Source organism: Zootoca vivipara, chromosome Z1, assembly GCF_965207765.1.
Source record: "Zootoca vivipara chromosome Z1, rZooViv2.hap1.1, whole genome shotgun sequence".
In the NCBI taxonomy this organism is placed as follows: domain Eukaryota; kingdom Metazoa; phylum Chordata; class Lepidosauria; order Squamata; family Lacertidae; genus Zootoca; species Zootoca vivipara.
In genome coordinates, this window is record NC_142583.1 from 28,135,802 (window position 1) to 28,157,288 (window position 21,487).

Genomic DNA, 21,487 nt, shown 5'->3' on the forward strand with positions numbered 1-21,487 from the left:
TCATCTTCAGTGCAGAGCAACAAGTCATGAAGCACAGTTGCCTTGGCAATGGGCTCACACACCTCCACTCTCCCCCTGTGACCATTATTACATCATTCACATGCCTTCTTAGACATATTGAATTTTGGTGGATGCAAAAATGTTCAAGAAACTCACACATACACATACAAATTTCAGCTTAGCACTTTTGCTGTGTGCATTTCTAGGAACAAACACCTGTACTTAAAATAGCCTTGTAAGTATGCCCCCAAATTTACTAGATCATTAAAAAAAAAAAACTTGCTACGGGCTGGGCAAGGTATAGACAGAGAGATGCATTTTATGCTGAATGCAGAGGAAGGGGCTTCCCTCCCCTATCAGTGATTGCTTTCAATGTTGGACACAGAGGAGGGAAAAAGCACCCTATTCTTCCTGCTCCATCCTTCTCATGCATGGAATTTCTAATCTCCTATTGCTACCAGGCTAATGTTTAAAGTAAGTGATCTCTCTTATTGCCACGAGGGCATTTGTTTGTGCATGCCCAGCACTTTCATCTTGTATAGGATGAGTTTTGCTGTACAGTACACGAGAAGTGTGAAAGGAGCCTGGGTTTTTCATTCCTGAGCTTTCAAATGGAAGCCCAGAGGCAGAATTATTTTGATCATGCCCAACCCACCTCATCCTTTTTATAAAGGCAGTGGGAGGAATGTACTGATTGTTTAAAAAGGATTCTAGTAACATAAGGATATGCACTATTTCAACTGGAGATATATCCTGCATTTTAAAAATGCATTTACGATGAAGTTCCTTATTTTCAACAGACATCAAAGAAAACCATTATTTTCCTTTGAAGCTGTAATTTAACATGAGTCATATCATTAGGTGCCCCCTCCCAACTTCCTGAGCAGTGGAACATGCTAGGGGCAAGGTTACCAAGTTGGGCTTCTTTTGGATTGCAAATGTGCAAGCAGAGCATCCTGCAAACAAATAGGCATTCTTTCAGCAGGCAACACATCCCTAGAGAGGGTCTTAATCTTTGCTCCTCAGGGTGCTTCCTCTACAGCTAGTTTACAACTCTGGAATATTCTCTGTCTCATTCTGTTCACATTCAAAACTGCTCTCTATCTCTCTATTGCATACCTTACTGACCACCTCCCCCTCACCGAAATGATACCCAGTTACTGTATAAGTGAATAACTACATATAATCTACTTTATGAACATAGTTCACTCATTGGCACCATTCACCCAGGAAAGCAGAAATGGTTAGAATTTGTCATTTCAACTGCCCAAGTAGCCATATTCTGTATGGAAATTGATTTTATTGAAAGAATTAAACATGTAGAAAGATGACCATAAAGAATAGCTCTTTATTGGTGCAAAATCCTCACAGAACCAAGCACATTTACTTTTAAAAGAAAAATAAACTATTCCCATTTTACGTATGTCATATGTCCTCAAGTCTTTTCATTTTATGATTTTTGTAGGGAAATGCGTTTCCAATATATAACATTCTGAGATATGCGCACTGAAATGCATAAATTCAAGTACTATTATTTGAGCCTTGTGATTAAATATGAATGGGTCTTTACTTGAACTGGGTAAATTAATGACACATTAACACTCCCCATATGATATTATTTTTATGCCATAAAATGTATTGTTAAAATATTAGACTTTGTTGGTTTTAAACCATTTTGTAAGTTGCTTAGATACTTTCCCATAGTATGTGACTAATAAGTCAAAATACTAATAGAACATCTGTTTTACAAGGAAATTATTTTGATATTAAATTTATGTTGCAACCTAAATTTCACCAAGTGTAATTGAGACATAACACTTCGACAGGTAACACATATGTACCCCAAACTGAATGACCCCCAAAAGTGTTGGAACACTTATTTTCTTCCTTGAGTTAAAAACATATTTCTACATTCCCTGTGCTTTGAAGCAAAGAAGAAAAAGGAAAGATCCACACAGATTTAATAGACAGTCCAGTTGGCAGTTATTCTCCAGAGAAGAGAAAAATTACTGTCAGATGATGTGAAGAAAAAGCTAAAGTTAGTCAGATTAGGCACCAGAGATTTTGTGTGAGACTGTGCAAGGAGAATAGTAATGAACTTTCCTTCACCTTGCTGAATCGTACATAGGAGTCTAGTGCACTTAATAAAAACTAGTGTTGTACATATAGATGGGAAACTCTTGCTGCAGTCTTAGAGGCATGACTCAAAAGTATAGCAAAATGGAAGGGGGGATCTCTTTGTTTCAAGAACAGTATAGCAGTGCCAGGGGAAGCTATGGTCTAGAGTTCTGTGATTTCTGGCATGAAATAGTAGTGCTGTAGTTTCCCAGTCTGTAGTTTGCTATGAAGAGAGATCAAGCTTCCCTAGAGTTGGGGGACCTGTGGCATTCCAGATGTTCTGGACCACAGTTAGACTAAAGTTGAAGAGAATTGGAATCAACCAACTTCTGGGGAACATGTAGCCCTTTGACTGTTGCTGGACTACAACTCTCCTCATCCCTAACTCTTAGTCATTCTTGTTGGGACTGATTTAAGTTGGAGTTCAACATCTGGAAGGAAACAGGTTTCCCACCCTTGCTCTGTACCTTTGTGGAGAGGCCATAGTTCAGTGGTATAATACAAAGTTTGCATACATAAGGTCCCAGATTCATATTACAGAGTAGACAATGTTTTGTCTTTGGACAAAAATGGACCAGTATACTAATTCCATATAAGAAATGGGAGAGAAGGGGACATTGGAATAAGTTCTTCCTTTGTTAAGGCAGGTTATTATCTGCACTGGTAGTACTGTTTGGTAGTACAGGAGAACCATGTTCTCATCTCTGGATATAGTTTTATCCCAACCTCTGCTAGGTTAATCAAAGCATGGAAGCCTTTGCCCTTGCATGCTAGAATGGTATGGATGTTTACAAATACACTGCTGGTTTAGTTAAAAATAGTGACAATGGGACAATAACAATGTGGCCTCTGGGGAGATATGGGCATTAAAACCACATGGATCTTGGGATTAAGGCCCTAAAAGTGTGAGCACAAAAGGACTTTTGCACTGTTGCAGTTGATTTGAACAACCACAGCAATTCTAGCCCAGGTTTCTTGTTGGCCACACAACTTTCAGCCAGGTATCCATAAATCTAACATTATCAACGGCAGACTTGAGCCATCATAATGCAAGGGAAGTCGCTGGTCCAAGGAGAAGTGAAGCATGAGGAGGGGGCTGCAGGAGCCAATAAAAAGCAAATGAAATGGAAATGGCCTTGTGCTTATACCACAATACACATTCCTTCCGTGTATACATATAATGTTGAATATGTGGCACGAATGGATTTCTTCAAGTCACTAGTGTAGATAAGACTTCATTATCTTTCTCTTGATACTATTCCCTCCTTGAGCACTTTATAACTTCCTCTTTGAAAAATCTGAAACTATGGATCTAGGTTAATCCATAATGCTTGTGTGTGAGTGTGTGCTGTTATTCAGACATGCAAAATAATTCATAATGTCAGGGAGCTTCAGCCACAGGTAGGATGTTTTGGATAGTTCCCAGAAAAGTAATGTATTTGTTGTTTTTGCTTGACGTAAACAAAGAACCACGCAGCACCTTAAACACCATCAAATGTATTGTGGTATAAGCTGTCATGGACTAATGTCCACATTATCAGGTGCGCAAAGAGTGGTCCTCAGCTGATAAGTGAAAGGCATGCTGTGTGCATGAGTCTTCTCTCTGACCAAGCCCATAGCTGCCAAGTTTTCCCTTTTCTCACGAGGATGCCTATTCCATTTTCACTCCTTTTATCTACTTTCCTAATTTGTGGCTAGGCACACACACACCCCACTGTTAGAAGAAATACGTGGGTTGCCTCCTTTAGCTTCAAGGGCCTATTTCCTGTCCGACAGCAAGGACTGGGTCTTTCAGATCACCTAGCTGCATCACTATTTTTTCCAGGGTGCTTTGGTACTAGAAAGAAAAGAGAACATGGGTGTCTCTTAGAAATTTTATTTTAGAATCTACCCTGAGGGTATTTGCCTGCTCACACTCCCAGCAGACTGTATCGGCAACACATGACTTCAAATACTGTCCTGAAAAAAGAAAAAAAGAAAACATGGGTTGGCTTTGAGGCAGAGGAAAATTATAATGTGTTAAGAATAGTCTTCTCTTCTGTTTTGTCCAGGGTGCTTTGAATGCTGCATCAAGTGCTTGGGGGGCATTCCCTATGCCTCCTTGATTGCCACCATCCTGCTGTATGCTGGGGTTGCCCTCTTCTGTGGCTGTGGCCATGAAGCACTCTCGGGAACTGTCAACATTCTTCAGACCTACTTTGAACTGGCAAGAGCTCCTGGGGACACTATTGATGTCTTTACCATGTAAGTCTCCGCTTAACCTTTGCATTTATACCATTGCAATGCAAGATGTAATTACTAACCCTCCCTATGCCAGGCATTATGCAGCCAAGTGAAGAGAAAACATTTGCTTGAATTTCTTCTAAATCTATTTCATAGCATATGGATATAAAATATTTCTCACTGTATAAATATTTCTATTGATAATTTTTCATCCTGCAAAATGAGTGTACATTTCAATAACATTTTAAAAAATGAAATCTAGGGTTGGATGAAATCTAGATGTGGGCTGCATTCAGCCTGAGTGGACTATCCATGCTGGGTTTTTTTAGGAAACGTGAAAGTAGGTGGGTGCATTAGTGGGTGCAGAAATGGACACTGGGTGGAATTAAGTGTCAGGCTGTTACAAGCGTTCTGACCGTGCATACATTTCCACTCCATCCTCCTATTTAATGTTCTGGGGGTTCTCCTGACCAGAGCCATTTGGGAGGGGGGCACAGGAGAAGGAGAGGGGGAAGCCCCATTGCACAATTGCAAATCCTTGCGCAAGGCTTCCACTGGCAGGACTTGTTAAGTGTTAGCAGGTCAAGTGGTGGCAAGGAGAACATGGCCACCTAGTAGGAAGAGGGGGTTGTTTTCAACACTGCTTATGTACAAGTGGAATGAACTTCCACTCACACAACAGAACTTGGATCTTCTCCTCGTTCCCATGCATCCCCCACAATCCCCCGTGCAGGGAGTGTTGGAACCTCCAGAGCAGATTTTTGGGACATACAGGGGGCTGAAGGGAGGAATTGAGAAAGTCCCAAAGGATACACTTCACTTTCCAGGAATAGGAAATACTTAAAGTGGCTCTCTCCCTCTCTCTCTCTCTCTCTCTCTCTCTGTGTGTGTGTGTCATGCTGGTGATGGAGAATTCACATATTTTAGCTTGACTGATTTATGATTGGTGCTCATTAATATTGCTTATATTGCTCTTCTTAAATTCGGTTATATTTTTAGAATTGCATTTAGAATAATGTTTCTAAAGCTGGCTTCACAGCTCAGTCTCTGGTTTATTACTGAATGAAAGCTAACCCGTTTTTCTAGACTTTAACTTAATGAGTCTCTGGGTGGCTGTTATTGCAGAAACATAGTAAATCAGTGCATTAAGCTTTTCACAAATTATCCAGGTCTGCTATCTTGGAGCTATACATGAAACATCAGTCAAGAAACATAGTTATATACAAAGAATTCAGAGACAATGATAAAGTATTTATCAATTAATTTGTTCATTTTTAAAATACAATTGATCCCTGAAGATTTCTTCCATTCCTTGGAAATTCTGTATTTCCCCTGTAATACATACACTTTTGTCTCATTGTAAATAGCAAGAGAGATATATACACATATAGTGACAATGTGTTGTAGTGGTTAGAGTGTTAGACTAGGACAGGGGAGACCAAGGTTTAAATTCATTGTCATCTATGACGTTCGGCGATCTGACTGCTCTGTTCCTCTCCACTATCATGCAGAAGAAACAAGCCAGACATTTGGGCTTAGATTTATGTCTGATCTTATTTAAGTGAAACAAAAAACAATCCCTTTTGAACATAATACTAAGCAAGGAGTAAATACTAGGAGTAATACTAGTAACAAGGAGCAAAGCCAGAAAGTGGTGTTGGAGGATGAGTATTCAACCCTCTGGGCTCTCACTTGTGTGGTGCCTCGGGGCTTGGCCCTCTGCCCCATGCTTTTTAACATCTACATCAGGAACAGGCAAACTCCGGCCCTCCAGATGTTTGGGACTACAATTCCCATCATCCCTAGCTAAGAGGACCAGTGGTCAGGGATGATGGGAACTGTAGTCCCAAACATCTGAAGGGCTGGAGTTTGCCTATGCCTGATCTACATGAAGCCGCTGGGAGAGATCATCAGGGGGTTGGGACTGGGTGTCTACCAGTATGCAGATGATACCCAGTTCTAGCTCTTCTTCAAATCAGAACCAGTGAAGGCGGTGAAGATCATGTGTGAGTGTCTGAAGGCGGTTGGTTGGTGGATGGATGGAAGCTAACAGATTGAAGTTGAATCCTGACAAGACAGAAGTACTGTTGGTGTGTGTGTGTGTGCAGGTGTGCAGACCAGGTGTGCAGCCTTGGAGTAATTTTGGCTGCCAGTGGAGGCACAGGTCAATTATGTGTCCAGGGCAGCTGTCTACCAGCTCCATCTGGTACACAGGCTGAGACCCTACCTGCCCACAGACTGTCTCACCAGAGTGGTGCATGCCCTGATTTTCTCCCGCTTGGACTACTGCAATGCGCTCTACATGGGGCTACCTTTGAAGGTGACTGGAAAACTACAACTAATCCAGACTGTGGCAGCTAGTCTGATGACTGGGAGTGGCCGCTAGGACCATATAACACCAGTCCTAAAGAATCTTCACTGGCTCCCAGTACATTTCAAAGTGTTGACCTTTAAAGCCTAAATGGCCTTGGCCCAGTATACCTGCAGGAGCCTCTCTACCCCATCACTCAGCCTGGACACTGAGGTCCTCCTCTGAGGGTCTCCTGCTGGTTCCCTCACTGTGAGAAGCGAAGTTACAGGGAACCAGGCAGAGGGCCTTGTCGGTAGTGGCTCCCTGCCTGTGGAATGCTCTCTCTTCAGATGTCAAGGAGATAAAGAATTACACAGCTTGTAGAAGACATCAGAAGGCAGCCCTGTATCGGGATGTTTTTAACATTTAATGTTTCAGATTTTTAGATATACTGTAAGCCGCTCAGAGTAGCTGGGGAAACCCAGCAAGATGGGCAGGGTATAAATAATAAATGATTATTCTTATTATAAGCAGGTGAAAGGCATAGTAAACCATTAATTATAGTTTACCAAGATGTGTGAATCAGTCCAATAAAACAATGAATGAAGGTCGCATAAAATGTCTTTACCATCCTTGTCTAACACACATACCTCCTGCCAGGACTACAAAACTGATTTTGAAGAAGTGTGCATGCAAACAAAAGCTCATACCAATGACAAACTTAGTTGGTCTCTAAGGTGCTGCTGGAAGGAATTTTTATTATTATTCTTTTGTTTTGACTGATTTTGGAACTATTTGTGGTAAATTATATTTAATCATGCTTATGGCTTCTCTAGCATTTATTGGCACATTTATCTCAATATAACCTTTGTTCAATCTTTGCATGAAAGATTTATCAAATGACCAGGGATGTGTAAGCCATCCACTTATGGCCTCAGTCCAGTGTACCTGAAGGAGCGTCTCCACCTCCATCATTCTGCCCGGACACTGAGGTCCAGCGCCGAGGGCCTTCTGGCGGTTCCCTCGTTGTGAGAAGCCAAGTTGCAGGGAACCAGGCAGAGAGCCTTCTCGGTGGTGGCGCCTACCCTGTGGAACGCCCTCCCAATAGATGTCAAAAAGGAAAACAACTACCAGACTTTTAGAAGACATCTGAAGGCAGCCCTGTTCAGGGAGGCTTTTTAATGTTTAATAGATTATTGTGTTTTATTCTTTTGTTGGAAGCCGCCCAGACTGGCTGAGGAGACCCGGCTAGATGGGCGGGGTATAAATAATAAATTATTATTATTATTATTACTTCTCAGCTCACAAACCCTATTGTTTTCTCTAAGCATTTCTGGCAAGAGATAATGGCTCTGAGTATGTTCAGTAACATCTATTCAAGTTCTGGAGCATCCCAGTCAGGAAGTCTGCCTGCCTAACAGTTTAGTGCCACTCCCAGAAACTGGCCACGTTGGCAATTCACTATGTAACAGGGACTTCCTTAATTGTGCAGCAATCTGGATGGCATCTGTGAGAACAGGATGCTGGACTAGATGGGCCCTTGGTCTGATCTAGTCGGGCTCATCCAATGTTATTTTGTAACTTTGTGATAGTGTTTCTATAAGAAGTTCTGTTAGAGTGACTTCATGTTAAATGAGTGTGTTCAGGAGAGTTCACCCAGCACCTATTATTTATATAAATTTAATAAATAATAAGGTAATAATCTCTGAGAAACATTGCCATATGAGGTAAAGCGACTTTGTGGGTGCCTCGGGATCATTACGATACGTTGCACCTTCACTAACTGAATGTTCCTACATGCCCCCCAAAATTTCCTCCACTATTTATTTGGGAGAAGGGCTATAGTTTTAGCATTCTCGATGATACCTAGTTTTGTGTGTGCAAGGATTTTTTAAATTTATTTATGGAGGAATGTTCAGTCACGCAGACCCCCGTCTGCAATCCGAAGTGTTGGAACTCATTGATAGATTTATCACTTCAATGAAAACTTTGTTTAGTACCTCTCTTGTTCAATATTTGCCATCTCTTTCTTGCACATCACGGTATAGGAGCCTATGACACTTCAGGAGTGTTATTGTTTCCTCTTAACAATTAGAATTTTGTAATGGGTGGCTGGGTAAGGTTGTATGCATTTTCTTTGACAAAGCATCTGTTTCCCTGTTTAGAATATGGTATGTTCTCAATCACCATAATGCAGCTTTCATAGGAAACTTTCTAATTTCATGCTGTCTGGTTTTTAATTTTTCAGCACCCATAAAGCACAACAATGTAAGTCTACACCATACAATAGATTCAGGATTCCTTCAGCCTTTAATCCAGCATAGCAAAACTGGAAGTGGCTGAGCACTGATGTGATCATATGCTCCCTCTAAGATTCCACAGCTGCCTTAAATGTTTAAACTTGAGAAAAGAGAAAGCAGCCCCACATCCCTTTTATTCATTCCTCTTCTGCAGCCTGATGGAATGGCTGCAGCCAGATGGCAGTGACATCTTCTTCAAACCATGTGATATTACCTGACCTCTTGATTCATATTTGTTGTTGTTTAGTCGTTTGGTCGTGTCTGACTCTTCGTGACCCCATGGACCGTAGCACGCCAGGCACTCCTGTCTTCCACTGCCTCCCGCAGTTTGGTCAAACTCATGTTCGTAGCTTCGAGAACACTGTCCAACCACCTCATCCTCTGTCATCCCCTTCTCCTAGTGCCCTCAATCTTTCCCAGCATCAGGGTCTTTTCCAAGGAGTCTTCTCTTCTCATGAGGTTGCCAAAGTATTGGAGCCTCAGCTTCACGATCTGTCCTTCCAGTGAGGATTCATATTTAAGACCATATATATATGAACAAAATTGAGAACAGACTTTTATTGCATCAATTCAGGATTAATGTCGGCTGTGTGAAACTCAGCTTTAATTATAGAAGCGTTTCTGGCTTCTTTGGAGTACTGTATACTGTAACATGTATACGAAGCGAAGGATCAGCATCATGTCCCTGATTGCCATAATGTGAGAGATGTGGGGTGGTATGCATGTAGTATGCATGTACCCAGATTTCCATGCACATATTCACCATGTGTACCCAGACACACTTCTAGCTGCTGCTAGAATACCCTTCCGAATGAAACAGAGAATATTAATGACACCAAATATTAAAATAATAGATTGATGACAAGGTGTGGGAGTTTGCAGCTATGGCTAAACTTGCATGCATTCTTAAATGGAAAGAAAGCAGGTAGACAAGATACATTTTTGATAATCTGGAAAAACTTCGTTGACTGTAGTAGAAGGTGTGGGATACTGACATTTTATGAATAATGAATTTACATTCCTTTAATTAGTTAAGATATGATAAAAAAAATCTTTTTGAGGAACCTTTGTCTGCAACCTTCATCTGGGCTATTGATAAATACCTCCTAATAGCAATGTAATCATAATAATAATAATAATAATGTATTTATACCCCACCCATCTGTATATACACGTTGCATTGACTTGCAGTTTCCAAATTACTATTTTTTAAAAAATTGAGGGTAAAGACTACCAATGAGAGTGGAAAGAGAGAAAATTAAGAATTGTGTAACAATTATACTGTATAATCGCTAACAGCAAATAATTTATTTGGAAATGGCCTTGGTTGCACAATCCTAACACTTCCGCAAGAACTGATAATCTGCCTTCCCACTCCTCCACGTCACTCTGACTGTGACAACCTTATGCTCAGCTGTGTGAATGTGTCACGTGCATTGTGCCTCTGCTAGGCGTAGATATTTTAGCAATGGAAGGTGTTTCCCATCTTGTAAATGTCATTGTGGGCATTGGGAATCCTTTGCTTTTGCAGAGCAGAATTGCATCCATCAGTGTGAAATGCTCAGTTTATTTTCAATGAAAGGAGTCTGTATTTCTTGCCTAAACACAGGGGTCAGCAACCTTTTTCAGCCATGGGCTAGTCCACTGTCCCTCAGAACATGTGGTGGGCTGGACTATATTTTTTTTTGGGGGGGTGAACAAATTTCTATGCCCCACAAATAACCCAGAGATGCATTTAAATAAAAGCACACATTCTACTCATGTAAAAACACACTGATTCCCAGACCATCCACGGGCCGGATTTAGAAGGCGATTGGGCCGCATCCAGCCCCCGGGCCTTAGGTTGCCTACCCCTGCCTTAACATATCGCTGGTCCTAAGATTGATGTCAAAATATAGAAACAACGTAGTTATTATTAATGTATACTGCATGTGGAGAAAAAGGAATCTTTCTTTTTTTAAAAAGAATCATCATTCAAACATTAAGTAACACAGATACCTTTTAATTACAGGATTGACATCTTCAAATATGTGATCTACGGGGTAGCAGCTGCCTTCTTTGTCTATGGCATTTTGCTGATGGTGGAAGGATTCTTTACAACTGGTGCCATCAAGGATCTCTATGGGGATTTCAAAATCACCACCTGCGGCAGATGTGTCAGTGCTTGGGTATGTTAATATGACAGCCTTGATTACTCATGCTAATTTCAGTTGCATCAGAGTATTTTAATTAATCTTTACTAAGTTAGCAAACTCAGTGGACTAGAAAGTGTGTCTCTAGGTATGTATGTGGAGCAGAACACATCATCTTCTTATATTTAAGGATTCCACCCAAAACTCAAGCTTAATATTCTGAAATATGATAAAGGTTTTCCACCAGGAGAGTGATTTACAGCCCAAATTCTCATAGATGTTTTAAAAATCAGAGCTGTAAATGTACTTCAGGAGTTACAGCGTCTTATAGAAGCAATTACTTGTATGTCGTATGATTGTATCAAGACACAATAGGCCCTTTCGGTGGATCAAGGGTGTGCAGAGATGTGCTTCTAAAACTAATTATGGTACATCTGCCTTCGATATGCCCCTTTCTGTGAGATCGGCTTTGGACATTATAAGAAGCCTTCCAGTTTTTGTTCTTCAATGGTGATGTCAGAAGGGGAGCTCCCAAAGGAATGATTCACAGTCTGTCTTGCAGTTGCATTTGACTAAGCATGCACATCTTGAAATGTTCAAAGCCTACCTCCATGGAAAACTGAATCATGCAGAGAGAAAATAAGCTCAGTGCACACTTGAGATTCCCACCACCCCCATTCACTTGTGCTATTATAAAAATAAAATAATTCTGGTTAATAGGAATTCAAAGCGTCAGACTATTAAACTTCATCAGAGGGTGCAATGCGGTTAAATAAAAGAAGCTAGAATGAAAGAATAGTTGTACACAGAGAAGTGTTTCTTGTGCTATCTGAGAAAATAAGTATCTCAATCTGTCTAATCCGTTTGTGCACACATCTTTCTGTATATGAAAAGAAATGTGGTTATTAAACACAGATGCTAATGCCTAATATTAAACTGACTTTCGTAGGAAGTAAGTTGATATACTCCTCAGTTGCCTTGGTAGGTTTAATGCAGATGAATTTCATAGCTGGGTAACAATTGGTAATCCAAAGTACAGTGGTACCTCGAACGACTCGACAACTGAATTTTTTGACTTACGAATGGGGGTAATGACCGCTCGCTTTAACTGAGCCTTCAGCGAGTCATAATCTTTGGGTTGATAAAGGGTCTTCCCTTGACTCTTCATTTCACTTAATAACACTTAGAGGTTATTAATTGGCCTAATATCAATCTTGTTGTGTCTCAGGGAATAAATAGGGAGGCTTACAAAGAGGAAGAGAGATGGTGGGGAGGAAGGAGCAGAGGAGAAGCAGCAGCCAAGCCAGTTCCCTTTGCCATTTTGTGTATGACTCTCACAAAATGGCCTGCCTCAAACTCCCACAGAAAAGGCGGAGGGAAGCTCAATGGTCCACCCTGAGAAAGCCTGCTTAGCCCATCCTCAGGCCCCTCTGGTTGCAGGGGTGGAAAACCCTGGCTTCATCTCTAGCCATTTCCAATCCCATGGCCAGAAGAGGGGCAGTGGGGGCTTCTTTCCCCTGGAAGCAGCTGGGCTGTCTGTGGCTACATCTGTATTTTGATAAGGAGCAGCAGGAGTCGCTGCTCCTGTAGCTTCATCTCCCAAGCACAATAAAATGAGGTGTGCCTGTATAACGTAAATGACCAAGCACAAGTAGGAGCACACAATCACGCCTTGTGGAATCTCCCTATAAAGGGAAGTAACCTAGAATCCAACTGCTGTGTCAAGTTTGTAAGTCACGTTGAAGGCAAAGTCTCTTGAAGGCCAACCTTGACATCACAGTTATTACAGATCTGGTGGATGTATCTAGAACACTATCTAGGCTAGGTTTGGATCTGCTTTAGTTGCTGAGGCCCAGGGACACAGAAAGATGCTTGAAAGCATATGGCCTGTCTGGAATCTGGGATCAGCCAGAGGCACTGGCGATAAAACCATTAAAGAGAGAGGTTCATGATCTGCGGCTCACAGGGGGGCCTTCTTGACAATGACACCCTGGTTGTGGAACAACCTCCCCACTGAAGTTTGACTGGTGCCAGCACTTTCCATCTTTTAGTGCCAGCTGAAACCCTTCTTCTTCCTTTGAGTTTTGAGATATTTGTCTGTGCATTATTTATTTTGACAGATGGGTTGTTTGATTGAAATACTAGATTGAATTGTATATGGTGTTTTATGCTTTAGGTTTATATATTGCTACACACCCAGAGGTCATCTCATGAAGGTTGGAATATAAATTTCATAAATTAATAACTATAAAACAAATAAATATTTTTATCAGCACTCCTTCAAGGAGTTCAGGATTCTGCTGTTGTTTATTAGCATACTTTTCACAGTACATAACTCATTGTGATTAGTCCAGGAACAGTTTGCAAAGTAAACACTTTGGATTTCTCTGCTGGTAACTGACCATCTTCTTGTGATTGATGTTTCCAAAATGACAATGACTGTGTAACATTCTCATTCTCGCAGTTGCTTTGCCGTTACTGCTAAGTTATTTATTATATTTTTGCACATATGCTTGCAGAAATTTTTAATCATTAATAAGATTTCAATCTCGCTCTGTAGAATAGCTTTCTATCAGCCACATAAATCTTCCTTTGAGGTATTCACATCAATTTAACATGATAAGCTGGTACCCTTTAGTACTATTTTTGTGGTGCTTAAGGGATATTAACCAACAGTTTGATGAATAGAAGCAGAAATGGCTTGTATTTCAATACTGGATGGTTTTCCTTTTGGATTCAGTACAACAATGAAAAGTAATCATTTTAAGAGAGGTCTTGGACCTGTATTTGAAAACTGCTTGGACAAATTATTCGGAACACCTACTTCTACAATGGAATTAAACTCTTCAGTAACTGTATCTGTTGAGTAATTTTTGATAATATACATAACGTTCCCAGAATGGGAAGGTGCGAAAAGACAGAACAACTATGAACAGGAAATAAAAACAAAGATGGGAATAACTACAAAGATGTATTTGATGCATGGTATTCATATATTACTGTATTTATTTTAAAATATTATGTATGCACCCCAAAATTATGCATGGTGAAAGGTTTAACAACAACAACAACAACAACAACAACAAGCTTTGCACTCGCAGAAGTGTCCTTTGTTCATATGCACTAATATTTTCAATGCCTTCTCTATGCATACTGTAATATCATAAATGTATTGTGGACAAATGCAATGCGCTGCATTTTATAGTAGGGAAATTTGTACTCCACCAAGAATGGCCAGAGAGTTATGCCTGATGCCTTCCTGGGTAAATAAAAATACTCAGACTGTGATGAGGTCCTTGCTTCTAAGTTCGAACTTATTAAACATAAAAGAATGCACATGAAGAAAAAAGACTTTACAAATGCTCAGAATGGGAAGCCGGGCCATTCTATGTTCTTTGAAATGTGTTTGTGGGTGATTGGTTTGTTTATGCATTTTGTGTCCTTTATTGTATTTTAATGTTGTGAACAGCCCTGTGCTCTTCAGATAAAGTGCACTATGCAAATCTCAATTATTAGCCAGGCTGTCACACCAGATAGAGGTTGAACAGATAGTTCTAATACCATAGGGTGTGGCTTTGATTCCTAAATTCTGTGAATGGGTTTTTGGGGTTCGGGTATAAAACTGTTCTTCGCATACTTGCTACTTAACATTTAAAACTTTTGGCTCTGCAAAGGCAAAGGGTATGCACAGGTGTACTTAAGTTGTGCAGTAAGCCCCCTGGGGAAGTGCACTCACAAAATTTTGTAAGACATAGAACTTTCTCTTGCAGACCGAGCACAAAGGAAGCTGGTTCTGCGACTTTACAGCAGTGGCTGAGGCTGAAAAGCCCTGATTGTCCGGCTGTTAACAGCTTGGGTCCAAGTTACCTCAAGGACTACCTAATCCATTAAATCACTGCTTGAGCACTGAGGTCTTTGTGGGACTATCAGTGACACCCATGTCTTAGATACATGGCTCACATCCACTAGGAGCCATGAGTCTAGATCAGGGATCAGCAAACTTTTTCAGCAGGGGGCTGGTCCACTGTCCCTCAGACCTTGTGGGGGGCCAGACTATATTTTGGGAAAAAAATAATGAACGAATTCCTATGCCCCACAAATAACCCAGAGATGCATTTTAAATAAAAGGACACATTCTACTCATGTAAAAACATGCTGATTCCTGGAACGTCCGCAGGCCGGATTGAGAAGGCGAATGGGCTGCATCTGGCCCCCGGGCCTTAGTTTGGGGGCCCCTGGTCTAGATGGTGGGGCTAATTTTGTGCAAATCCCTTGCAGTTGAGGTCAGACAAGCCCTCTGCCTATTGAACTTCCAGCAAATACTAAAGCCTTTCTTTCCTTTTTATTCCAGCAAGCATTTTAATTCAAGTCTGATTTTTTTAAAAGTTTTAACTGATTTTTTTTTACCCTTTCTGTATTGTATTTCTTTATACAGCTTAGAGTTTATTGTAGACAGGGCTTTCCTTGAACACCTCCCTTGTTCTAATATAATGGCAATGGTGCCCACCTGAGAGGTGCCAGAACTGAGTTCTGGTGAGTTCCAGCTAGAAAAAAGAAAGCCCTGTCTACAATGAACTCTAAGATCCAGCACCTCCTTTTCTATAAAAAGAGCACTGATTCTAGATAAGCAGGATATAAACTGTTTAAGTAAAATAAATTATAAACTAAAATTGTCACTAACACACCTCTCCCCTAAGGTAGCTTTTCAGTGTTCCCCCCACCCTGCTTTAAGGAGGGCAAATGTACATTTAACTGGAAAAAAATGTACATTCAGCACTGTATGCCTGAAGCATGGGGGCGGGGGCAAGCCAGACTACTGAATCAGCAGTCAATTTGTTCACCAATACATTGTGAAGATGGGAGTAAGCCACTCTCATGCTGCAAGAGAAAAACAATGTAGTGAATCTAGATTTAAGTCTACTTTTGTATGCACTCCAAGGGACCACAACATTTATTATCTATTGTGGTTCTTTTTCTGACCACTGAATACCTTAACAGGCTTCTAATACAGTCATGCATTACTACTCATCACATAATTGATCAGCTTCCATCTCCTTTGATAGTTCTCTTTCTTGCCCTCTAGAAAAAGCAGCTCCAAGTTAATCTGCTGATCCAACAACTCACTTGGGCATCTTTATTGCTATTTATGTTTGCATTGCCCTTCCCATATCCCAGGAGATTTAAATGAACCCACTGTCTACAAGGCCAGTCAGACTGCCATGTAAGAATGATACACAGAAGGCTTACATTCCTATGCAAATCACTCTTATACTGAAATGACATACAAAGAAGAGAAAAGAAACCAAACCATTTGTGTTGGAAGCAAAGATGGAAAAATAGCCCAGCTAAGTCTTACCCTAGGGCAAACATGTTTTTCAGTGTTGTTCCTCTGAAAGTTTAGAAGCATATCTGTGGACACAGAGTTTGGGTTCAGGTTCATTTGTGTAGAACAAAATTAACATCCTTTCTCAAGCCACAATCTAGCCCAATAAATTTAATATGAGATAAATTAGGAGTACAGAATGAAATGTATTTAATATTTAACATAGTTGTGCTCATATTGGTTTAACTTTATATGGGTGATAATGGATATTGACTGCTGGAATTTGAGGGATTTTGTAATCAGCTAAGTTGGATGCAGAAATCGTGTCATTATCCTAGTAATGCATGCCTCAGCATTATTATTTGCATATGCAGGCTGGGAAGTAAACACAATTACATAATGTTCTGGTTCTCCATAGTTCTGCTTATGTTCTCTTTCACATTCTCACTTAATGGTTTTTAATGGTTCTTGGAAGAGATTTTTCTTCCCAGAGGAAAAGAGACACGCTTTGAATCCATCCATCTTGTTTATATGGACTGTTTATGTAATGTGTTTGCATGTGTGGATTGGAACAAGCACCATAGCTTGCTACAAATGAGCATATGTCTAAGTACTGCATGTTGCCAACTGAATAATGGCAGAACTATATAAAAAAATGGGGCTGCTGTCAAAAATCACTACCCACCCCAGTCTATAGCTTCTGGTTCAACTTATTCTCTGTCCTGGTGCCATTTAGTTATCCCTACATGGCACAGTGATTAGTAGCACAGGTGGGAGATTGAGAAGATGCATAATAATGATGTCATGAAAGGAATAAGTAGAAGTAAATATTCCAAGGGGGTAAGAGGAAAATGAAGAATGAGTGATTTATTTTCATAAAACCTGGCAGTCCCAGTAGAAACCACTGGTAGCTTGTTCATTGGTTTTCTGCTTGGCAAGCAAGGTGATAATGGTAGTGAGAAGGTAGACTCTCTATGCATAGAATTATAGAATTGTAGAGCTGGAAGGAACACCCAACCCTCTGTGATACAGGAATTTCAACTAAGGAAGCTCATGGGAAGGTGTCTTCTCCAAGACTGCCCAGGCTGTGTTCATAAACAATTAGAATGCAATATGAATACTTTCCAAAGAGAATTATGCTATACTTTATTTGGATTTACCTTTTCACAGTTATGCTGACTCTGATGTCAACTGTCAGACATTTCCTTCCTAATGCTCCACTGCTAGCAGTTTGAGTAGAATCTCCATTGTTCATAAGATGGATGTATAATTCTACACATTCACTCACAGCCGGCAGGTTTATTTTTATGCTAGTAGTGGGCTATTCATCACCTTGATTGCTACTTAGCTTTATAATAAGTAGATTGCACTATCGCAGGCCCAGCCGCTTGTATATAGTAATTGCAACTACGTAGTAGGCACTCTCTTTGCCATTCCATTTATTTCCTTTCTAAAGGGATCTAATTCAATTACCAAATATTCCATTCTTCCCTCTGGTTCATCATGATAATTAGACTGTTGACTGCCATGTCTGAGTCTTTTAATTCCTTTTCAGCTGAGAATTTACCCATAAGCAATACTTCATTTACCTGTGACCGTTTCCTAGGACTGTGTCTGCATCTCTCTACCTTAACAGGATCAAGAGATTACAAGATAGAGAGTTTGTATGCCCCTTTTGTGGAATGCAACATCTCTCATGTGAGCATGGTAACCATTTTTCTTGTTGCTGTGGCAACCTTGCACATCTCCGTTAAGGACTATTCACCAGCATTTTGAAATAGAGATCTGGGTGCATATAGCAGACGTGGGCTGTGTCTTGTCCTTGCATTTGGTGTCACTGCAAGTAGAGGCTGGGAGAGCTAGACTGAGTCATTCCTCTTCCATCCCAGCCCAGGACAAAGGGGGTTGGGATTGAGCCCTAAGTCAAATATATGCATGCTTATTGTGGGATGTGCTGATAATTAGGCTCTTGTCGCAAAACAAAACAGCATTGCAGTGGCATTGTAGGCAGACCTACCCACACAAATGCTTGGGCTGGAGTTTTACAAGTTCTAAATAGCTAATTCAAGAGAACAGAAACCCAATTTTCAATAACCTTACGCTGTCAGAAGTTGTAATTGATTATGCAGCAGGCACTTGAACTGTCTCAGATATATTTTTCTCCCCATAACATTTTTTTTTCATATCATGTTCACATAGGCTTCACTATATAGATTTAATTACAAATATTACTGAAGTATGATAAATTACTACGTATTGTTTCATTATTAATAAAGCATTCGACACATTGTTCTCATTTTCTTCCTCGTGAAAAACAGTTGGAGGCAGGAAAGTAAACCTGGAAGAATCAATCACATTGACACCAATTAATAATGCAGAAGGGAATATATGAGCATTTCAAGAAGAAGGAAGGACCTAATTTAGAAGCTGTGACTCAGGGTGCTTCACACCCCCTGCTGTATATGCTTCATCTTTGCAAACAGAAAAGGAGTAAGGGAAATGAATCCTAAAACAGGGATTAGGGACCTGTGGCCTTTGAGATGCTGTTGGATTGTAACTCATCAAACCTGACCGTTGGCCAGGTTTGCTAGAGTTGGCATCTGACATCTGGAGGATCCCTGGCCTAAAGTTAAAAAGAGGTGGAGAATAGAAGAACCAGTGGAAAAACCCTGAGTGACTATTATTCTGATCGATATGCCTGTTCTAGCTGTTTTGCTAGTTCTGCTGTTGACATTGTCACCAACAGGGAAGAGACAATTGGGAATGAAGAAGTGAAACAATGTGGATGGCAGCAGGCCAGCACACTGGGTGTATACCCAGCCTCCTCCCCAAAATGTCTATCAAGTTCTTAACACATAGTGTAACAAGAAATAAAATGAAATTGTCTTTTTAAAACAACAACAACAACAACAACAGCCCACAAGGAGATACCTTGTAAAATTGGAACACAGTTCATGTTGTGGTGGCAGTAGTTAGATCTTGCTGTAATTTATAATGGTTTAATTGAAAATTGAAATGTGCATCTGTATAGGCACAAACTCGTCTGCAGGGCCAACCCTACCATTAGGCAGAGGGAGGCAACCTCCTCAGGTGACAGGTGCTTTGGGTGGAGGGAAAAGGTAATGAGGTGTGGGAGGACAAAGCTGTGTACTACCCCTAAGTCAGACTACTGCCCCCCAGGAGACATAACAAAATCTTTTTTTTAAAAAAAAAACTACAGGTTGGCTGACAGTACAATCCTGTGAATGTCTACTCAGAAGACACTTAGACTTGGAGGATAGGATTGGTAGTGGCTAATAGCCATGATTGCTAGGTTCTGCCTCCACTGTTGCAGGCCTTAAGCTTCTGAATATCAGTTCCTTCATGAATATCCTCCAAGAGGTGTCTGTCCATAATTAGTTGACTATAATGCACTTTACAGTGCCTAAGACTTCTATTACTAGGCAAAATGTTGCTTGGCCAAAACAGTGGCTATGTTAGATCCTCAGACATACAATCTGGTAAATTTCTTCAGCTTTCTTTCCCTTTCAACACAGTATTAAACAAATTTAGCCTCAGTCAATTCAATAGAAGAAATTGCTGTAATTTCATATATTTAATTATTACTATGTTTTGCATGGCAGTATTAGTTGGTATTCTAATAATAATGACCTAATAATAATTGTCATCATGTAAAAGAGGGATTTTTCTTTGACTCAATACCAGAGCAAGCATGAAACTAAAATTAGAAATAAAATGGGACTTGCATTATCTATGCAGTTCTATTCATGTCTACTCAGAAGTAAGTCATTTGAAGTTCAGTGAAATGTACCACCAGATATGTGTGTATAAGCTTGCTTTAACTCTGAAGAAATAAACAATCACAACTTAATTTAGTCTGCAGACGTCTCGCTTTACTGCACTCATCTCGCTTTACTGGCCGAGGGAGCCGGCGTACAGCTTCCGGGTCATGTGACCAGCATGACTAAGCCACTTCTGGTGAACCAGAGCAGCGCACAGAAACACCGTTTACCTTCCCACCGGAGCAGTACCTGTTTATCTACTTTCACTTTGACATGCTTTCGAACTGCTAGGTGGGCAGGAGCTGGGACCGAGCAACGGGAGCTCACCCTGTCACGGGGATTCGAACCACCGACCTTCTGATCGGCAAGCCCTAGGCTCTGTGGTTTAACCCACCCGCGCCCCATACACTGGGTAACCAGCATATAAAAAAACCCTTCTGTTTATTGATTTAACCCATTTATGCTGTACCCATCACAAACCTTTCCTCAGATGGCTTAGAGTATAAATGTACAGATGCAAGTATGCAACTGTCATAATCTAAAGCAGCATAAAACAACCGTGACAATAGGAACAGCAACAGATAAGAAGGCAGCAGAACACCAGACAGGAGATAAAACATAGGTGTCAAATGTCTTGGAGTATAAATAGGTCTTTACCTAGCACTAAAATGGCACCAAGGTTGAATCATACTTAATAGAACTAACCCTTTCCTCAAACAGAGTCTAGACTGCTAGTCCCACATAGGACACTAGGGGCCAGTTTTTATGTTAGAGGAGTGACATGGTTGCTTCCCTTGCATCCACTCCCCCCTTGCTCTATCCCACATGACTGCCCCAATTCCACTGCTACTTTCTGTCTTACCAGCAAGGCCAGGGAGCTGTCCAGCAGAGTCAGGGCATGAGCCTCTGGAAAGGTTTCCAAAGTAGCTGTCCAACCAAGAAATGCCACAGAACTGGATGCTGAGCAGAGTGACATTTTGCGTCAGCATCAGCTAGGCACTAACGCATCATCCTTATAGCTACCCCACCCTTTCCTAAAGCATCAGCATGGTCCTGATCCAAGGAACTTGCTGCTTTTTACATCACTCTTCAAAGTAGGTCTCAGGATGTGAGGGCTCATTCTGCTAGGTACTTGCACTGTGCTGCTGGTTCATCTGCTCAGACTAAAGTTATGTGTTGAACATCCATGTCTGAATACAAATCCTTGCATTCAACTGCTGGGAATGTGGCCCATACGATCCTTTGATTATCCCTGGTTGGCAGCTTAAAACTGCTGTTTTGCTTTGTAATTATCTCTGGCATTCTGTGCCGGGCTATCA

General features: G+C 40.8%; 1 protein-coding gene across 3 annotated transcripts in view; it reads left to right on the top strand.

The window, feature by feature from the left end:
- GPM6A (glycoprotein M6A) overlaps nucleotides 1-21,487 on the top strand; it is a 179,554-nt gene that overhangs the window by 140,481 nt on the left and 17,586 nt on the right. For all 3 annotated transcript variants that reach the window (XM_060278716.2, XM_088659699.1, XM_088659703.1), the window contains 2 exons: nucleotides 4,170-4,362; nucleotides 10,943-11,099. In XM_060278716.2, coding sequence (XP_060134699.1) covers nucleotides 4,170-4,362; nucleotides 10,943-11,099 — 350 coding nt within the window. The remainder of the gene's footprint in view (nucleotides 1-4,169; nucleotides 4,363-10,942; nucleotides 11,100-21,487) is intronic.